The sequence below is a fragment of the Mesoplodon bidens genome (genome assembly GCF_964165515.1).
Source record: "Mesoplodon bidens genome assembly, chromosome: 7".
Classification (NCBI taxonomy): Eukaryota; Metazoa; Chordata; class Mammalia; order Artiodactyla; family Ziphiidae; genus Mesoplodon; species Mesoplodon bidens.
The window spans coordinates 14,170,431-14,190,632 of record NC_138164.1 but is presented as its reverse complement, the minus strand read 5'-3'; the positions used below and the strand labels follow the sequence as shown (position 1 = coordinate 14,190,632).

Below are 20,202 nucleotides of genomic sequence, written 5' to 3'. Positions count from 1 at the left end.
TTCTTCCTCTAAACCAGAGATTCTCTGAATTGAGCCTGCTTCAGAATCACCTGGGGACCCAAGAGTGTCCCCAAGTGGGACCCAAGTGTGTATTTTTTAAAATAAATCCCAAAGTTTCAGAACCACCACTAACCCAATGGCTAAAGATGCCATCTATTGAAAATATCCTAATTCCCCACTCAGTCTCAGACGCCAGCTTTCCAGGTGTGTGGAGAAGGATAGTATGTTTTAATTGATAAAGAGTTTCTGATGCCAGTTTACTATGCAGAAGGCAGGGGTGGGGCAGGGACAGGTTCTGAGGAAAGAAAATAGAACGGTACCTTCTATACAGGGGAAAAGGGTACGGAAGGGGCCTTGGCTGAGACCTCCTTGTAGGTAGTGGATACCACTCCACAGGAGTCATAAAGCCAAGGCCAGCCCCTTAACAGAAATGGGACTTTGTCATACACACTCTCGGAGCCTTGATAAGAAGTGATCCTCAGGGCCTTTGATGTCTCTGCCACCTCCGCTCATGATGTCATGGAAACTTCTGAGTGGCTGTGTCCCTAAACACAGCAGCCCGCCCTCCACTGTGGTGAGGAAGTCAAAGCCGTAGAAGGGTTGTAATGGGGGACTGGAGCCAAGAGAGTATGGTGGGGCCGATCCTGCACCCACGGAGCCCACCAGGACAGAAACACCAGTGGGTCAAGATATGGTGGGAGACTGCCCATCACATGGTCCATGTGGGGCAGAGGAGGGAATTGATGAAGGAAGGACACAGATGGGCAGGGAGGGCAAGGGCCCAGTCAAGTCAGGGCCACTCCCATGCCTTGTCCAGGAGCCTTCAAAAGTCCAGGCGCCTGCTGAGTGAAGGAGGACAGCTTTCTTGGCTGAGCAAGGAGAGAAGGTCCAGTCGATAACCAATGAGCCTAGAAGCCACCAGCCTCAGGTTCACTTGTTCCGAGCCCAGTTCTCACCAAGACGACTGTACTGAGCATCATTCCGATCTCGAAGGGGCTAAGAGATGAGAAGGAGAAACAGTGAGGCAGTGTCAGAACTCTCCCAGGGAGAACCCCAGCAGAGCCCAGAGATGAGAGCTCATTCCCGGCCTTTCCAGACCCCCCAGTGATGAATTCCCCACTAGGACCTTCACACATGTACACATTAAACCTAGTATCAGGCTCTCCATCCCCACTCACTCCTCCCCCCATTCTCATCTTTTTCCCCTCAGGGCTCACCTGATAGAGCTGGTCATTCCCCAGCAAAACTTGAGTGTCAGCAACTAGAAGAACCAGGGAAAGAGAGTCAACAAGGGCCAGGAGATGGGACAGTGAGACCCCATGAATGCTGCAGGGGGACTGCAGCTGGTCACACCCTTGGAAGTCTGCATGAGCTATATGGGCACCTAAGTTCTGTCAGCAACCAGTTGTAGGAGTCCTTAGGAGATTGCAATAGTGACTCCCAGATGAGACACAACCCACCTCCAGCCCCATTCCTTAGCAGGTACACACTCATACCCACATTCACAGCCACAACACACACATGTTCTGTCCCTTCCACTTACCCCTGGAGAGCCTTCCAGTCTCATGCCCAGCAAAGCAGTAGACACCCAAAGCAAGGAGCACAGTGGCAATGATGTCGGTGATGACGATGCCTGCCAGGGTGGCTGAGTCCAGCTCCACACAGTTCTGGCACACTGTGGGGGAAGGGAGGCCGAAGGAGAGGTGGAGGGTCTTCAAGATCAGGGAACCATCTCTGCCCCTTAGGTCAGCCCCAGGATCTCTCATGCCAAGACCCAAACTTGGAAAAAGTCCTGCTGAGAGCCTTGGTACATCTACCTCTAACCTTCAACCCAAGAAATCCCTGAGGAGAGCCAAGAAGTTGTCTCAGCTTTGTAGGAACTTAAACAAGACCGTAGGCCAACCACTCTCCCAACCAAGCCCCTACTGCTTGGGTCACAAGGTCCCTATTGTTCTTTTGCCATTAAGCTATTTCCCACTCAGGGCTCCAAAATCTGGCTCATACCATTACGAGAGCAACCCAGTTTTGTTGAGAGCACGGACTGGTACACCAGAGCTCCCTACACCTAGAAAGTTCTCATATCCAGAGGCCCCATCCATTCCAACCCAAAGGGTCTTAGAAGCACATACTTCGATAGTATACTTGCAGAGTAGGTATTTTGCTGGTTTGTCCATCTGTCCCATTGCACACATACACTCCTCGTGGGTCCAGGTTGCGGTTTCCCAAGTCCATAGCTTTATTGTCTAAGGCCAGTTGTCCTACCGTTCCTTCTAGCCACGTGACACTGGTATTGCATCTCAAAAATACTCTGTCCTCAAGTTCTTCCACAGTGATATTGAAGGGGTTCACTAAGGGAAAAAATACCACGATTGGAGCCAGCTCTTTGGTCTGCACCAGACTCTTTGTTCTGCTGAGACTCATACTTAAGAAGGACCACTTTCCAAGTCTAGAATAGTTCATGGTTTCTAGTGAGAGAGACGGAAGTCACAAGAGAAGTGCTTCAATAGGCTCCCCACAAACTGCAGGGACCAAGAAGGACATGAGGATACAATCCAAACAGAGGACAGACCCTGATGGACATGGAGCAAAAGAGGAAAACATGGAGCTGGGTCGATCCAAGAACCTTCCTGGAAATGTGTTCAGACCACTGATTAGAAGTAGGAGGGGAGCCCAGACTGCTAAAACTCGCAAGAGATATGGAAAGGCAGAAGAATGGTCCTCGATTGGAGATGTCCACATTTTTTTCTCCAAGAAACCTTCTGATTCTACTTCCCAGCCACCTGCAACACTCCCACGTCAACTTCTCGTCTTCTGCCCCCTAGCCCCACCCTTGCCCCAACCACTACCAAGGGAATGGTACTACTAAAGCCTTTCCTATGGCCAATAATGGCTGGGGGTAGGAGAGAAGCTAATATGAATTACCATCCCAGTGGTCCAAAAGGGCACCTAGGGCAAATTCCATGTAAAGATTTTTAGTTGTTCCACCCTTGCTTAGGAGGAGAGGGACAGGAAAAATAATTTTATTGAATCTGTTCTTGGGGCTCCACACAGGTCAAGTCTTGTGGGGAGTTTAAGGGTTGGAGGTATGAACAGCACCTTTCTAGATCCACTGAACTGCTGTGACTGAGAGCAACTCCACAGCCCACAGAAGCACTGGAATCTATATCTCTAATCCCAGGAAAAAGTGGAATCTACATTCTTCCTGAGATTCATAGTCAGTTACCAATTTGGATAGAAGAGCATCCTCTAGAAAACCCCCCGAAGAGCCATTTCTTGTGCCTCTGTAGCAGGTCAGGAGAAAATGCATGTATTCTCAGGGAGATACATGTGCATCAGATGCTCCACATCACAGAGTCATGTATTCCTTGGGGATCCGTTTCCAACGGAAATCCTGGATGTCCCAAAGAAGCTGACTACTAGGGTAACCATTCATCCCAGTTTGCCTGGGATTGAGAGAATACCTGGGACATGAGAGTATCAGTTTTAAAACCAGGCAAACATGGATGAGTGGGTCATTCTACTACCCCAAATCTGCCCTCCCTCCTGCTCAGCCTCAATTTAACTTTTCTCTTAAAGCATTCCCCTGAGGGCTGGGCTATGGTGGGCCCAGGTGGTGACATCATGATGGCCAAATGACCAAGAGTCCTGGATCCCAAAGGCTCTCTGCCCTAGAAGGAACAGTGCTCCCATTACCAGCCCTAGGCTAAGGCACACACATACTGCAACACTTCCTACAGATCTCTGGCCTAAGGTCTTCAGAGAGACATTCAAGGCCAAGATGTACCCCTAGCTGGAGTCAGTCAAAGCCAAGAGCCTGTGCTTCCCAGACCCTGTGCTACATCCCAACATGGCCCTCCTTGACAATGCTGCCTGGTGAATTGAAGCTAGCATTGAGAAGGACTTTCGAGTGGACCACATTCCACGTGGTAATGTCCCTCTTAGGTCCCTTCTCCAAGATGCCCCCATCCACCCAGAGAAGCCTTACCTTGGGAGAGAAAGGCAGCCAGTATCAGGCCAGACAGAAAACTTCTGTGCTCCATCTTCCAGCAGAATTCCTCCAGAAGACAGACCCAAGTCACAGAACTCTCAGCCAAGGTGAAAGCCGCCTGCCCCCAACTGACTCATGTGTACCCGGAAAGAGTAAAGGGTGGTGGAGGCACTAGAAGACGCCTATTTCTCTGCTCTCTGCTGTTGGTGATGGGAGGCTGCCAGGGTAGAGGTAGGCTGGAGGTGGGGTAGGAAGGAAGCAGGTGCAAATCGCTCTTTCTCAGAGCATGGAGGGTGGGGGAGGGATGGAAGGGGGAAGCAGAGGATATGGAAAAGGTTGCCTGGATTTCTAGGAAGTAAAAGGAGATTCAGGGTGTCCTTTCTTGAGTCACCGATGAAAAACAAGAAATTCTGAGTTCCTGTCAGCAACATCACTACATTTACTTACCACCTAAAAACTGCCACCTCTCAAAACCCTTGAGACAAGCTGTGAACCCCATCCCATAAGCCATATCAGCTAGGTTCTTCCCTTTCCTGGTCTTTCTTGGGACTCTACCCGTGGTCCTTCTTGGACCACCTGGGACACCAGACTAAGTAGCTTCTTACCAGTGGGAGTTTGAGCTTTGGGAGCCCCCTAACAAGAGATTTACATCCTGGCTCCAATACTGCCTACCTGCTGGGTCTGAGCCAGTCACAGAATTCTTCAGAGCCTGATTCCCTCAGTACCATGAGAAGAATTCGAATGGAATGTTTCCATGGTACCTGACACTTCATATGTTCTCAATAAGAGAGAAAGTTATTTATAACAATATGATTAACTCGCAGCACAATTGAGCCTCCCCAGGAGACAAATGGACTTTTTTCCTCTGGGCTATGGAAATCCCAAACTGTCTACACTGTCGCAGTTAGACTGTAATTTATCTGAGGGTAGAGAGCATACGTGTCTTGCTCACTCCTGTATCACCAGCACCTGGCCTGTGCGTGGCCCATGACGAGAGCTCCGTACATTTTTGTCAATTCACTGGCTGACTGGCTGAGGGGCCTGAGATCCTGGGAATGCAGCTGACCCTAGTCCTTGGAAATGTATGGTCTGTCTTGGTGGAATTGTCCTACCTATTCCTTTCCAGGCAGGCACCACTTTGATGATCTCATCTCAAGACAGCGGTGAAAAAAATCCCTGGACTGAGGTGACTTTCTGTCCAGAGTTCCAGCCCCAAGCACCTAAGAGTTCTCACCTAAATTCACTAGTTCTAACAACAACAGCTAGCAACAGGCAACAGCTGGCTGAGATCCAAGTAACAAGTGGTGGCAGAAACGTTTATCTTCCCCTCATAAAAAGAAAGGGGCCCAGGCCACCTCCTGCCCAGCACCCAAGGTGGCTTTCTGTACAAGCTGAGTCTCTGAGATGGGAATCCAGCACTCCCTCACGCTCCCTCCCCTCCACCACCCACGCTCCTCTCCTTAACTGAAAAGCCAGAGATATCTGCACCTGCAGCCCTCCTGAGCCCTGCCCCCACCCACTGCCCACACTTGAAGTAGAGGGTGGAGGCTCCGGGTTCTTGTCTTCTCACAGGGGCCCCAGCCTTAAGGATGCTGGGCGGAGCCAGGCTATACGCTAGCACAGGCTGGCTGGCTGGCTGCTAGGGGCTGCTCAGTGCTTCTGCGGGAGAAGAACAGAGGCTGCTATGGAGCAGGGGAAGCGTCTGGCTGGCCTCATCCTGGCTATCACTCTTCTTCAAGGTAAGGGCCCGCTAGGGGGTCTGACAGTCTGGAGAAGGGCTCAAGGGAAGAAGCCATAACTGGGGGGCAAGAATATTGGGATCCCCTAACCTCGAGCTGTCACCCTAAAGTTCAGAGAAAGAAGGGCAAAAATGAAGCTTCTCAGTGCTCTCTGCTAAAGAGAAGCCGTGTTCCATGGGAGAGATGGAGTCCTTGTCTCTTAAGAAATCAAAACAGATGACTTTACTGGCTTGAGAGAGAATCTGGATGCCACCCTCTTAGGTTTGAGTGTAGCCCAAAGGGCACAGGCCAGGAATCTGAAGAGAAAAGGTATGTGCTCCTTAACTCAGAGCTGGGGTTAGGAGTAGACCTATGAAGCATTCACTCACTCTGTTGTTCAGCTGGTCAACAAATACGTGTGAGATCCCATTACGTGTTAGGCTAGAAGGGTATAAAGTTGAATAAAAACCCTCTGATCCAATTCGCTCATAGTCTAACTGAAGAGACAAGTTTCAACGTTGCCAGATTGAGTATAAGGTACAATATAGGTTGCCTGAACGAATATTCAGTTGGAAATACAATAGGAAGTGGATGAACTGGGCCGATGCCTGGAATCTGGACTAGAGATGATCCTCTCCACATTGAAAGTTGTTGAAATCATGCAACAACTATGAGAGATGTGAGGAAGAGGAGGCTGAGGATAGAACTGTGAGGATACCACCTTTAAGGAATAGTTAGAGAACAAACATGTCAGTAAAGAGATAAGGGAATGATCCAAGAGCTGAAATAATCAGATGAGTGCTATTCCGTAGAAACCAAGGGAGTAGAGAGCCTCCAGAAGGAGAAAATCACCATGAGTATGAAATACTAAAGAGACGTCCACTGATATAAGAATATATTCAAAAGTTTAAGTCTGTATATATACTAGCAAATGTAAAATAGATAGCTAGTGGGAAGTAGCCGCGTAGCACAGGGAGATCAGCTCGGTGCTTTGTGACCACCTAGAGGGGTAGGATAGGGAGGGTGGCAGGGAGACACAAAAGGGAGGAGATATGGGGAGTTTTGAATCAGAGTTAGAATGAGGGGACTCTTTGTTCCTCCCATGGTGATCAGGTGGATGGGGAGAAGAGCTAGTTAGAAATCTGCTTAACTCTTTGTCTTGCTTTTCTTTATCTTCATTTACTCATTTATTCACTCATACATTCATTCAAAATATATAAAGCTCCTACTGTGTTCCAGGTACTGTGCTGGATGAATTATTCATAAACAGTTCACCCCGTATGAAGTTCTAAGACTGTTGACTCCTTCCAACTGTTTCCATCACTCTTTGATCTATGCCCCCATCTCTCCCCATAACAAACTCTACCTCTAGCCAAACTATCTCTTTTGTCCTTTTCCAAGTCTGTATCTTTGTTCAGCTATTCTTTCTACCTGGAAACTCTTTCTCTGTCTGGTGAATTCTTACTCATTCTTCAAGGCAGAACCAAATGCCATCTTCTCTGTCAAGCTTTCCCTGTCCCCTCACCCTTGGTCAAAATCAATAGTTTCTACCCCTTTCCATATGCATTTATATAAATACCAAATGATAATTTATAAGTACTATTACATTTATTACATTTGTGTTTATTTTTTTCCCACTTCATTGTAAACTCTTCAGAAGCGGCAGCTAGTTATTTGTATCACCACCCTTTTCTTCCACACTCGTTACTCATGTCAGACACATAATAGTGGTGAGTGTTTGGATTAAATCCAATTGAACTGAACTCCAGTGTTGGTTCTCTATAGTATGTCTACCATGCAACTCTACTACTCTGAGTTTTGAGACAGATTTGAGGGCTATTTAATAGCTAACTCCTTTGGGACATTCAGGGTTTCCACAAACAATGGATCACCAAGGCTGAAGGTTTTAGAAGTAACTCAGCTCTAAAAGACTTCAGCTAATGCACACCCAGTGTTTGCCAGGGCTTTAGCTGCCAAAGGAACAGAGCTTTCCACACTGTACAGGCCATACCCTTACGGATCCTGCAATACAGTTCTGCAATGCTAACCGTCCAGAGCTAGTGTCAGACCTCAAAGGTTAAGGTTTCAGTCCCCAGAAAGACTGCCCTCACTTTAAAAGCTAGGCACAAGTTCAGGGATCCCCAGACTACCCACACTTCTAACGAACTGCCTACAAATCTGGAGGGTTCCCAAGAACCCCCTCAGAATTTGCTAGAACAACTCACAGAACTCCGGAAAGGCCTACACTTACGACTACAGTTTTATTATAAAAAATAAAATCAGATCTAGCCAAATGAAGAGACACATAGGGTGAGGTCTGGGAGGGTCCTGAACACAGAGCTTCCATGCCCTCTCCTTCAGGAATTAAAATACATCACCCTCCTGGTACATTGATATATTCACCAACTAGGAAGTATGACTGAGTTTTTATTGGGGTTTCATTACATAGTCATGATTGATTGAATCATTAGTCATGTGACTGAATTCAATCTCCAGTCCTCCTCCCCCTCCTAGGGCTCAAAGTCCCAATTCTCCAATCACATGTTTGGTCTTGACCAGTCCCATCCTGAGTCATCTCATTAGCATAAACTCATGTGTGATCCAAGGGCCCACGAAGAATCACAAAGGCAATCCTGTCATTCGTGAAATTCCACGGGTTGAGAAACTCCCTCCCAGAAACCCAGGAGAAAGACCAGACAAACTCTTTGCTATACAACACCCTAAATTCGGTTTGGTGATTTAGGCTACAATCCAAGGAACTAGTTATAGATACTGTCACTCACATGAATTAGGCTCTCGCTCTCCATGTTGGCCTCAAATGACTGTGGAAATGATACATCAGGGGATCTGAATGACTCCACGCCCAGCTGATCCTCTGTCTCTCTTCTGTCTCTACAGGTACTATGGCACAGTTGAATGAAGGTAGGGGAAGTGGCTTCTTTCTATCATCAACCTCTGAGGAAATTCATGGAAATATGGCTTCCCACAACAGTAGTCCTATAGGAGCAAGTGCAGAGCTAAGAAGGGATGGGATGATGAAGGATAGACAGCAAACCTCTCCAGTGTCAAGCAAATCAGTGGCCAGTCTTGACCTCCCTGGCCGCTTTCCTGTAGCTAAGCAATTAATTTTCTGGTTCTTGGAGGAGAAACAGGACCCTAGCAGCTAGGCATTACTCAAAGCACAACCTATGAATCAACAGCATTGGCATCACCTGGGAGCATGTTAGAAATGCAGAATCTCAGTCCCTCTCCAGAGCTATTGAATAAAACCTGAAATTCTAACTAGACCCCATGTGATTCATGTGCACATTAAAGCTTAAGAAGCAGTACTGTCATGGTCTTCTCCTGATGCCCTGAGACAGGGAGAATTTCAGAGGCAAGATTTTAACAGACATTTCCTTTTTCAGTAAAAGTGGATGACAATCGAGAAGATGGTTCAGTACTTCTGACCTGTGACATGAATGAAAAAGATATCAGATGGTTTAAAGATGAGGTGGCAATAAGTCCTGTAATCACAGATAAAAAGACTTGGAATCTTGGAAGTAGTACCAAGGACCCTCGAGGGATATATTGGTGTCAAGGATCAAAGAACCGTTCAAAACCACTCCAAGTATATTATAGAAGTACGTATCCCCTTTGGTATGCTTGTGTGAAGTTAAACAGTACTTGCTGTTCTGGTGAGCTTCTTGTCTGGGGTGAGTGTGGAAATAGATGCTAAACAGTGAAGTAAGAGCCAGTTTTCTTAATCTCAACGTACTTCTTTTTTTTTTTTAATTTATTTATTTGGCTGTGCCGGGTCTTAGTTGCGACACGTGGGATTTTCATTGAGGCATGGGGGATCTTTAGTTGCATCATGCAGGATCTAATTCCCTGACCAGGGATCAAACTCTGGCCCCCTGCATTGGGAGCATGGAGACGTAACCACTGGACCACCAGGGAAGTCCCTCAACTTACTTCTTTTTGAATTTAACAAAGCAGTTCCCCCAAATTCTTGAAAAAGCATAGCCTGTATTGAAAAGCCTGACTCACTTTTGGGTAGGCCCCACAGATTGGAGCAGTCAGCAGTTTATATAAAGTGAGTTAGGGCAGGTAAGGGAGACAGGGGAGACTACAAGGTAAGCAACAGAAATGTAGAAGGCAGTTGAGCATGGAGAATGGGACCTGGTCTTCCTTATATTTCAATAGTTGCTGGTAGTAATACTACATGGGCTTCCCCAGGACTCCTGGGGGACGGAAGCACATCAAAAAGCATCGAGTTCTCAGCCCAAGGATCTTCCCAGGCAATTCCCTTGCCATACCACCCACAGAGAGAGCAGTCTGCTGCCCTAGACAGAGGTATTATCTCAGGAGAAAAAAATCCAGAACAATTTTCACACCTCGAAGGAGGCTTATCCTTCCCTTTCCCCACAGTGTGTCAGAACTGCATTGAGCTGAATTCAGCCACTGTGTCTGGCTTTATCTTCGCTGAAGTCATCAGCATTTTCCTCCTTGCTGTTGGGGTCTACTACATTGCTGGACAGGAAGGAGTTCGCCAGTCAAGAGGTAAAAGAATGCTCTTAGATGAGAGGTGAGACCACCTGGGACCCTTAGCCTCCTTCCTACCAAAATAGAACCAATAGAAAAGACTGGGTTGGCACGTGTCACTGATGAGCACGGCTGGGTGGGGCTCTGGTTCTGCCGGCAGGAGAAAAGGACACTTTGTGTTTTCACAGCATATTTGCCTATCTCAAGATCCAACTCTCTCTGATTTGTCCTCTGTGCTTTTTAAATAACTCTTTCTTGAAGAAAAACCTACATACAGAAAAGTGCATGAATCACATACACACAGCTCAAAAAATTTTCTAACAAAGCAAACACACATATGAATCCAGCACCCAGTTTAAGAAAGAGAATGAACACTTGTGGTCACTTCCAGCCTCCACTTAGTCCCGAAAGCGACCACTATCCTGACTTCTAACAACATTGATTCATTTTGCCTGTTTTTGTTTCTTACGTAAATAGATTCATACAGTAAGTACTCTTGTGTGTGGCTTCTTTTACTCAACAATATGCTGTGACATCTATCCATAGTGTTATATGTAGATGTATTTCACTAATTCTTATTGCTATTCGGTACTCCATTGGGTGAATATATCCCAGTTTATTATTCATTCTATCTTGTGTATGTGTACATTTTGTTTATTTTTTGTGCAGCTTCAGACAAGCAGACACTGTTGTCCAATGACCAGCTCTATCAGGTAAGGGAATGTGAAGTGAAAGAGACATTGCTAGTTAGTAGTGGTAAAATTTTGGAATGGGAGGGGCAAGTTATTTGGAAGAAACTGCTTAGGACATACCAGATGATGGCATCGTTATCCCTTTGGGTAGAATGGATGAAATAAAGAGAAGGGTTGAGAGAGACTGAGGTCAGGGTCTAGTGAGAAAAAGTTGAAGAACACACAGAGAATCTAGATACAGAGCCTCCATTCTTGTCCTCTTCCACTCCCAGGACCATGAAGAAACCACTCCAAAGCCTTGAACATAAAAAGCACTCAATAGTATGCATCAATAGAAAACAAACTTATGGTTACCGGGGGTAAGGGCAGGGAGGGATAAATAGGGAGATTGGGATTGACATATAAACACTATTATATACAAAACAGATAACTAATAAGAACCTGCTGTATAGCACAGGGAATTCTACTCAATACCCTGTAATGATCTATATGGGAAAAGACTCTTTAAAAAAGTGTTTTTTTAAAAAAGAATGGATATATGTATATGTATAATAGATTCACTTTGCTGTATACCTGAAACTAACACAACATTGTAAATCAACTATACTCCAATAAAAATTTTTTAAAAGTATATATATATGGGGCTTCCCTGGTGGCGCAGTGGTTGAGAGTCCACCTGCCGATGCAGGGGACGCAGGTTCGTGCCCCGGTCTGGGAAGATCCCACATTGCCGCGGAGCGGCTGGGCCCGTGAGCCATGGTCACTGAGCCTGCACGTCCGGAGCCTGTGCTCCGCAATGGGAGAGGCCACAACAGTGAGAGGCCCACGTACTGCAAAAAAAAAAAAAAAAAAAAGTATATATATATATATATATATATATATATATATATATATATTTGAAGAAAGGTGAAAAAAATAAAGACATTTAGAGTGAAAGCTAAAAAAAATTTTTTAATTAGAAAATAACTATGCATCAAATTAATTCATAGAGGATGATGGAAAATGATTATGACTGTACTATCCTTTTTAGCCCCTTAAGGAACGGGAAGATGACCAATACAGCCACCTTCAAGGAAACCATCTGAGGAAGAACTGAGCCCAGGACTCAGAGTACGTGTGTCTGTCTACACCAATTCTAAGAAAGTGCCTTTGCACTACCTGCCTTCCCAACTACTGCCAAGTTTATCTCCTTTCCCCAAGCAGCTATAAGGATGGGATGGGTGGGGAGGATTGATTGATAATTCCTTGGGGGGAGGGGGATGACTCTCCTGTGCATTGTAGGATTTTTAGCAGCATCCCTCGCCTCTGTCCACCAAATGCCAGTAGTACTCCCCAGCTGTGACAACAAAAATATCTCCAGATATTGCAAGTATCCCCACGGGAGGCAAAGTTGCCCTTAGTTAAGAATCACTGAACCTATATTAACCTTCCAACCACCCAAGCAATCAATCAGAAGTTCTAATTCAATCAACCAGAAATTTCAATCAGGAAAACAGGGCCCAGGCATTATTCGGTTTTCTGAACCAGTTGCAATTTTTCTTTTTTTAATCCGGGTGTTTTCCCTTCTATCCAGTTCTCAGAAACAGAGCAATACATTTTGGAGCAATCCTAGTAGAGATTTTCAACCCTAAATCTAGACTCAAGATTCCCAAAGGTGACAAATGGTGAAGAAAGGCCATCAGAGCAAATTCGGGTTTTTCTCAAAAAAAAAAAAAAAAAAAAAAAGTAAAGTAAAACTTGTATGGTGTTTCAGGAGCGCCACCTATTGGAAGTAATTTTTCTGTAAAAGAAAAACGAAAAGGTCAACTAACCTCCTTTATTTGAATACCATTTTTTTAAGTTTTAATTTTTATTTACTTTCTTTATAAGTCATAATTCACATGGTTCTAATATGCAGCGAAAGGTCTCCCTCCGCCTCCCTCTCCAGCCACCCAGTTGCCTTCTACAGAGGCAAACAATAATACTAGTTTCTTATATAGCTTTACAAGATATTTAAAGTATTATATATCGGTGGTATTCTAGGCATACATAAGCAAATTCTTTTCTTTATGGATGATAAATGCATAGTGATTTTTTGTTTGGTTTGGTTTTGGCTGCGTTGTGTCTTCATTGCTGCGCGTGGGCTTTCTCTAGTTGCAGCAAGTGGGGGCTACTCTTCACTGCAATGCGCTGGCTTCTCATTGCTCTAGCTTCTCTTGTTGTGGAGCATGGGCTCTAGGCGCACGGGCTTCAGTAGTTGTGGCACATGGGCTCAGCAGCTGTGGCACACGGGCTTAGTTGCTCCGCAGCATGTGGAATCTTCCTGGACCAGGGATGGAACCCATGTCCCCTGCATTGTCAGGCAGATTCTTAACCACTGTGCCACCAGGGAAGTCCCCAAGCAAATCTTAAGTACACATTATTCTTCCTTCCCCTATTTTTCACACAAATGTTATCATACTATACATCTTGCACTTCTCACCTAATAAAACCTGAAGATTACTTCATACCAATATATAAAGGAGCTCCTTTTTTTTTAATGCAGCCACTTTGTACAGATCCCCTATAATTTATTTAACCAGTCCTCTATTGATGGACATTTAAGTTTGTTCTTTTGCTCTTACAATGCCACAATGACTGTATAAATGTCATTTTTTTAAATTGTATTGAGTTATAATTTACATAAAATTTACTCATTTTAAGTGATTTCACCTGTTCTCGGTAATTTTTAGCAAATTTACCCAGTTGTACAACCATCACCATAATCCAGGTTTAGAATATTTCCATCAGTCTCTTAAGATCTCTTGTGCTCTTTGCAGTCACTCCTTGTTCTCACCCTCAATGCCAGGCAATCACTAATCTCTTTTCTATCTCTTTAGATTTGCCTTTTCTGGATAAATGGAGTCATACAGTATGCTGCTCTGGACATTCTCGTACAAGTCTTCGTGTGGACATAAGTTTTCATTTGTCTGGGTTGATATCTAGGAGTGAAGAATTGCTGGGTTGTATGGTAAATTTATGTATAATATTTTAAGAAACTGCCAGTTTGCCAAACTGGCTGTTCCATTTTACATTCCCACCAGTGATGGATGAATAAGGTTCCTGTTTCTCCACATCCTCACAAATATTTGTTACTATCTTTTTTAGTATAGCCATTCTAGTAGATGTAAAATAGTATCTTATTGTGGCTTTAATTTGCATTCCCTAATGACTAATGATGTTGAACATATTTTCATGTGCTTATTAACTATTCTTATCATATCTTTAGTGAAGCGTGTGTTCAAAACTTTTTCTTTAATTGAGTTGTTTTTCTTCTAACTATTGAATTGTAAAAGTTCTTATATATTTTTGAATACAAGTCTTTTATCGGCTACATGATTTGCAAATATATCTACCAGTCTGTGACTTGTCTTTTCATTTTCTTAATGGTGTCTTTTGAACTGCAAGGGTTTTTAATTTTGCTGAAGACTGTTTTATCCATTTTTTTTTATGGATTGTGCTTTTCGTGTCATGTCTAAGAAATCTTTGCCAAACCCAAAGTCACAAAGATTTCTCATATGTCTTGTTTTTACAGTTTTATTTCTAACAATAAATGTCATTTTGAACATTAAGACTATTTGTAACAAATACAAATAAATGGAATTGCAAGACCATAATGTATTTGCACCTGTAATTTAATTAAATATTGCCAAATTTCACTTCATAGAGGTTGGACCAATACATAATTCTAACAAGAGTGCCTACTGTTCCATACACAATCTAACAGTGTACTATTAAAATTTTTGAACTTTGCCCATCTGATAAGTTAAAAATGGCATCTCAGCCTAATTTTAATCTGCACTTTTCTAACCATTTGTTTTTCCTTCTCATGAAATACAGGCTCATATCCTTTGATTTTTTTTTTACTGTTACTCTTGGAGTTTAGAATATAACTCCTTCTCTTAGTGTTATTTATTTATTGGCTGCATTGGGCCTTTGTTGCTGCGCACGGGCTTTCTCTAGTTGCTCGAGCAGGGGCTACTCTTCGTTGCGGTACACGGGCTTCTCGTTGCAGTGGCTTCTCTTGTTGTGGAGCACGGGCTCTAGGTGCGTGGGCTTCAGTAGTTGCAGCACGCAGGCTCAGTAGTTGCAGCATGTGGGCCCTAGAGCGTGTGGGCTTCAGTAGTTGTGGTGAGTGGACTCAGTAGTTGTGGCGTACAGGCTCTAGGGCGCACAGGCTTCAGTAGTTGTGGTGCGCAGGCTCAGTAGTTGTGGCACACGGACTTAGTTGCTCCGTGGCATGTGGGATCTTCCCAGAACAGGGATTGAACCCAGGTCCCCTGCATTGGCAGGTCGATTCTTAACCACTGCGCCACCAGGGAAGCCCCTGATCTTCTTCTTATTGACTTGCAACAACCTTTTACATATTTGGGAAAATAGATCTTTTGTTTGTGGCATTAGTTGCAAATATTTTTCCAGTGTTGTTATTTAGATTTTGACTTTACTTATGGTCGGTTTTCTATACACATTTTACAAATATTTGACTGTAGTAGAATTCACTGTTCTTTCGTGGCTTCTGGGTTGTTTCTTATTTAGAAAGGCCTTCTCCCATTCTTAGATTATTCTTTTACAAAACTTCTCCCATTAATACCTCTAGCATTTTCCTGGTTTCACTTTATATATTTAAATCTTTGATCCATCTTGAATTAGTTTTAGTGTAAAGGTCTAATATATTGACTAACATTTAAATCCATAGCTACCCACTTATTCTGGAAGTATTTATTGAATAATTCACCTTGTGCACATTAATTTTAAATGCTACATTACCACTCCACTCTCACCAGATTGTAAGCTCCAGGAAAACTTGTATTTTTTTTCCACTACTGTAGCTTCAGGAGCTAGAAAAATGCTGGAACATAATAGGCACTCTAAGACTGCTTAACATTTGGTGTGTGTGTCTGTGTGTGTTACAGTATACTATTCAGTGGCATTAAGTACATTCACAATGTTGTGCAACCATCACCACTCTCATTTTCAGAATTTTTTATTATCCTGAAGAAACACTCTACCCATTAAACAATAACTCCCCATTCCTCCCTCACCCCAGCCCCTGGTAACCTCTATTTTACCTTCTGTTTCTATGAATTTGCCTACCCTGGGTACCACATATAAGTGGAGTCATACGATATTTGTCCTTTTGTGTCTGGCTTATTTCACTTGGCATAATGTTCTCAAGGTTCATAGCAAGGATCAAAATTTCCTTCCTTTTTAAGGCTTAATAATCATGTGTATGTATATGCCACATTTTGTTTGTCCATTTACCCGTCAATGGACATTCTGGGTTGTTTCCACCTTTAACCTATTACAAATGATACTGCTATGAACAGTGGTGTACAAGTATCTGTTTGAGTCCCTGCTTTCAATTCTTTAGAGTATTTACCCAGAAGTGGAATTGCTGCATCTTATGATAATTCTGTTTAACTCTTTGAGGAACTACCAAACTGTTTTCCCAAAGTGCTCCACTATTTTACATTCCCATCAGCAATGCACAAGGGTTCCTATCTCTCCACATCCTCACCAAGACTTATCTTCTATTTTTTTTCATAATCACCTTCCTAATGGGTATGAGGTGGTATTTCACTGTGGTCTCAATTTGCACTTCCCTAATGATTAGTGACATTGAGCTTCTTTTCATGTGCTTATTGGCCATTTGTATATCTTCTATAGAGAAATGCTTATTCAATCCCATTGTCCATTCTTTAATCAAGTTGTTTAGGTTTTTTGTTGTTGAGTTATAGGCTTTTTTATATAACTCGATATTAATGTTTTTTATCAGATATGTGTTTTACAAATATTTTCTGTCACTCTATGAATTGTCTTTTCACTTGCATGCTTGAAAAGTATGCTGCTTCCTTTGCCTTTGTGTACCTCAAAGTAACCTTTAGGATGTACTCGTCTTCACTTTACAAATAAGAAAACTGCACTCCAGTCAAAGCATATCTTAACACATTTCCGGGTACCTAATAACAGTTCACAAGTTTCAGTTATTGTTAATGCTACTGTTATTGCTTCATAGATAATAATTATCTATTTAGAGTTACAGAAGCTGTTTCAGAAAGGCCTAAGATCGGTGGGACAATTAGCGTAAGTCCACAGAGGCCTTAGCAGTGCCAGGGTTCACCAAATCATATGTGCTGCTGATACATGGGTTTCCGGGTGCTGCATATTACGTTGAGCTCCACCACAACCCGCTCCCAACTCAACCTGACCCGCCCCCAATCCAACCCCAAATCCACTTCCGGCCACTTCCGCCCCGCCCAAGCCAGTTAGCGCATGCTCAGTGGGGATGTTAGCGCGCCCGCTTCCAGCGCAGGGCGAAACACCCGGCTTCCGGCGCCCAGATGAGATTCCACAAGGCCCGGCGCCTTGTCATGACGTAAGCTCCGGTTGCCGTGCTGAGTCGGAAGTGGGAACCTTTCGGCCGCTGAGATTCTGCCGTGTCGTCGCTGCTGGCCCTCAGGCTCTGGTAAGAGAGGATATAGCTGGCGGGGAGGGTATCGTTGAGTCTCCAATGGGATTTTTTTTTCTCCTAGTCGAATGCCAGTCCAAACCTCTGCACTCTTACGTCCTCCAAATGCCTTCTCCTGTGCTTTCCTAAACACTGTCTCTCTCCTTCATGAACTTCGACCCTGCTTTGGGAACCCCTTACAGTGCTCCAGCTTCTGGCATCTCTGCCCATCTTTGCCATTTCCCTCCTGGAAAAGGCCGAATCCTGGCCTTGCATTATCTTTGGTTTTCTTTCTCTGGAAGGTGCGCCGAGTGGGTGGGTCTCCCTCCGTGCCGCGAATCCCTTATGGAACCTGGAGGGACAGAATATAAAGAGTAGACAACAAATAGCTAGGTGCAAAAGAAGAGAAAATTAAGCACGAGTCGCAGTAGTCAAACCAGTCGAATCCGTATGGCAAGGTGTTGATATTTCTAAAGGCAAGTGATCAGTTCACCACTCAAAACTCTCCTGGCGCTCTGCTTCTTGCTCCCTCGGCAATTGGGTTTAGAAGACATTTCTAAAATTGAGTAACCAGAGCTCAGGAGCTTATGCTTGATGGGTCTCTCTTTGGATTCAGTTTTTCACTCCCAGAATATGTTTAGTCTCACTGCCTTGGTCTGTTTTGGTCTCACATGGGAGCCGTCCTGAGATAAAATGGGACCCAGGAAGGAATGCTGTGTGCTTTGCGACTTGATGAGATCCTTCTAGCTTGCTGATGTGATGGAAGGATCTGTTGCCACAACAAAGGCCTGAACGTGTAACAATGAAAACATTTTTTAAATTCCTTTTTTGGTTTGATCTATGTATTACTCACCAGGAAAGAGACCTTATGGAGCATAATTTAATAAAGCTTGATTTTTTAATAGATTTATTTATTTCATTTTTGGCTGCATTGGGTCCTCGTTGCTGCACGTGGGCTTCCTCTAGTTGTGGCGAGTGGTCGCTACTCTTCGCTGCAGTGCGCGGGCCTCTCATTGCAGTGGCCTCCCCTGTTGTGGAGCACGGGCTCTAGGTGCACGGGCTCAGTAGTTGTGGCTCGCGGGCTCTAGAGTACAAACTCAGTAGTTGTAGCACACGGGCTTAGTTGCTCCGTGACATGTGGGATCCTCCCAGACCAGGGCTCGAACCCGTGTCCCCTGCATTGACAGGCGGATTCTCAACCACTGCACCACCAGAGAAACCCTAAAGCTTGATTTTGACAATCTTAGGTTTGTGAAGTATTCCAAGTATTTCTGTTTAAAAGCAATACCAAATCTGATGTTAGAACGTTTATGTGCTCACCTCTTTAAAGCTGACAGTGCCCCTTAAGGGATTAGCAGTACTCTTTATAAACAAAAGATTGAATCAGGGGAGGGTGAGAGGATTTTGTAGGACTGGAGATAGACAGCTTTTACAAATGTAGAGTCTTGCATCATGTGTATAAGAGGGAAACGTGGGGCTTCCATGGTGGCGCAGTGGTTGAGAGTCCGCCTGCCAATGCAGGGGACACGGGTTCGTGCCCCGGTCCGGGAAGATCCCACATGCCGCGGAGCGGCTGGGGCCGTGAGCCTGTGCCTCCGCGGCGGGAGAGGCCACAACAGTGAGATGCCCGCGTACCGCAAAAAAAAAAAAAAAAAAAAAAAGAGGGAAACGTGTTTTTAAAGGGGACATATTTGGGGAATTCCCTGGCGGTCCAGTGGTTAGGACTACGGTGCTTTCACTGCGGAGGGCTCAGGTTCAATCGCTGGTCGGGGAACTAAGATCCTGCAAGCCGTGCAGCCAAAAGTAAATAAAGAAAGAAAGAAGACGTCTTTTAAAAATGAAATCCAAAAACATCTAAGGACTGGTGGTTATATTGATTGGTTATTTGCCAAAGGCTGACAGCAGGATAGTACTTTATCTTTGTATGGCAGTTGAAAGTAGAAGATTATAAATTCCTGATGACATTGAATACTAAACAAAATATCAAGGTTCCATTTTATCAGACCTTTCTTTTGGAGGGGTACTCTTTTTACATTTGTGTGATCATTGAACAAATCTAAACTGACATCTCCACAAATGTTCCCATCAAGTGATCAGTCCTCCTTTTTCCTGTAAAATTTTCCTGGTTGCACAGTGTTAGCTATTTTTCTATGAAAATAGTTTTTGCACTATTACTTCAAATAGATTTTAAGTACATATGAGAAAGTTGAGCTTAGTGAGGTAGGCAAAGCCCTTTTTGTTTTTCAGAAAGACAGATAGCATAGATGACAACAGAGATTTATTTCCATTCTCTATTCTACACGTTCTGAGATATCACTGAGCCACAAGTGTCTGGCCCAATAGTTTGACCCAATAGCAACCCAGGACAAACAGTAAAACCCTTACCTTGAAGTAGGATTATGGGTGCTGCTATTGATTACAAGAAGGTCAGGAGTAATTACATGTAAGATTGAATCATTCAATACATATTTATTTGGGCTTTTGTGATTACGGGCTATGCCAGGTACAGAAGAAAAAAATAATCAGATATGAACCTGTGTTCAAATTGCTTACCTTCTAGTAAGATAGAAGATCTACTTTAGGAATACAGTGTAGAAAGTTATAAATCCTGTTAATATAGGTAAAATGTAGTGGGAAGCTAGCTTTATATACTGCAACAGTATATTATTGAAAGGAGGAAATAATGCCGTTTGTGATGATAAATTGTCTTTATCTCTCTTGATAGTCTTAAGTGCCTGTGTCCTTTGTTCTGATTCTTAGCTTTCAACTCACTTCCTTTCTGCATAGATGGTGCAGGTGATTCATTTCCTTTGT

The 20,202-nt window shown here is 44.0% G+C and overlaps 3 protein-coding genes across 4 annotated transcripts in view; 2 read left to right on the top strand and 1 right to left on the bottom strand.

Annotated features, from left to right (window-relative positions):
• Window positions 1–39: 39 nt before the first annotated feature.
• CD3D (CD3 delta subunit of T-cell receptor complex) lies at window positions 40–4,147 on the bottom strand. Its single transcript, XM_081239615.1, has 5 exons — window positions 3,986–4,147; window positions 2,130–2,348; window positions 1,544–1,675; window positions 1,218–1,261; window positions 40–996 (listed from the first exon to the last, which is right to left on the bottom strand). The coding sequence occupies exons 1-5, from the start codon at window positions 4,038–4,040 to the stop codon at window positions 931–933; spliced, it is 516 nt and encodes a 171-aa protein (XP_081095741.1). The 5' UTR covers window positions 4,041–4,147; the 3' UTR covers window positions 40–930.
• Window positions 4,148–5,600: 1,453 nt separating this feature from the next.
• Window positions 5,601–14,557, top strand: CD3G (CD3 gamma subunit of T-cell receptor complex). Of its 2 annotated transcripts, none has more exons than XM_081239579.1 (7): window positions 5,601–5,727; window positions 8,605–8,628; window positions 9,114–9,329; window positions 10,117–10,248; window positions 10,900–10,943; window positions 11,953–12,032; window positions 13,781–14,557. In XM_081239579.1, exons 1-6 carry the CDS (start codon window positions 5,673–5,675, stop codon window positions 12,016–12,018), a joined length of 537 nt encoding a protein of 178 aa, XP_081095705.1. In that variant the 5' UTR covers window positions 5,601–5,672; the 3' UTR covers window positions 12,019–12,032; window positions 13,781–14,557. The 2 variants fall into 2 exon arrangements, with proteins under 2 accessions (XP_081095705.1, XP_081095704.1); XM_081239578.1 differs by having other exon boundaries at window positions 11,953–12,036.
• A 2,766-nt stretch (window positions 14,558–17,323) lies between these two features.
• Window positions 17,324–20,202, top strand: part of UBE4A (ubiquitination factor E4A) — a 35,550-nt gene continuing 32,671 nt past the window's right edge. The window contains exon 1 of the mRNA XM_081239666.1: window positions 17,324–17,406. The gene's annotated coding sequence lies outside the window, so the exon portion shown is untranslated. The remainder of the gene's footprint in view (window positions 17,407–20,202) is intronic.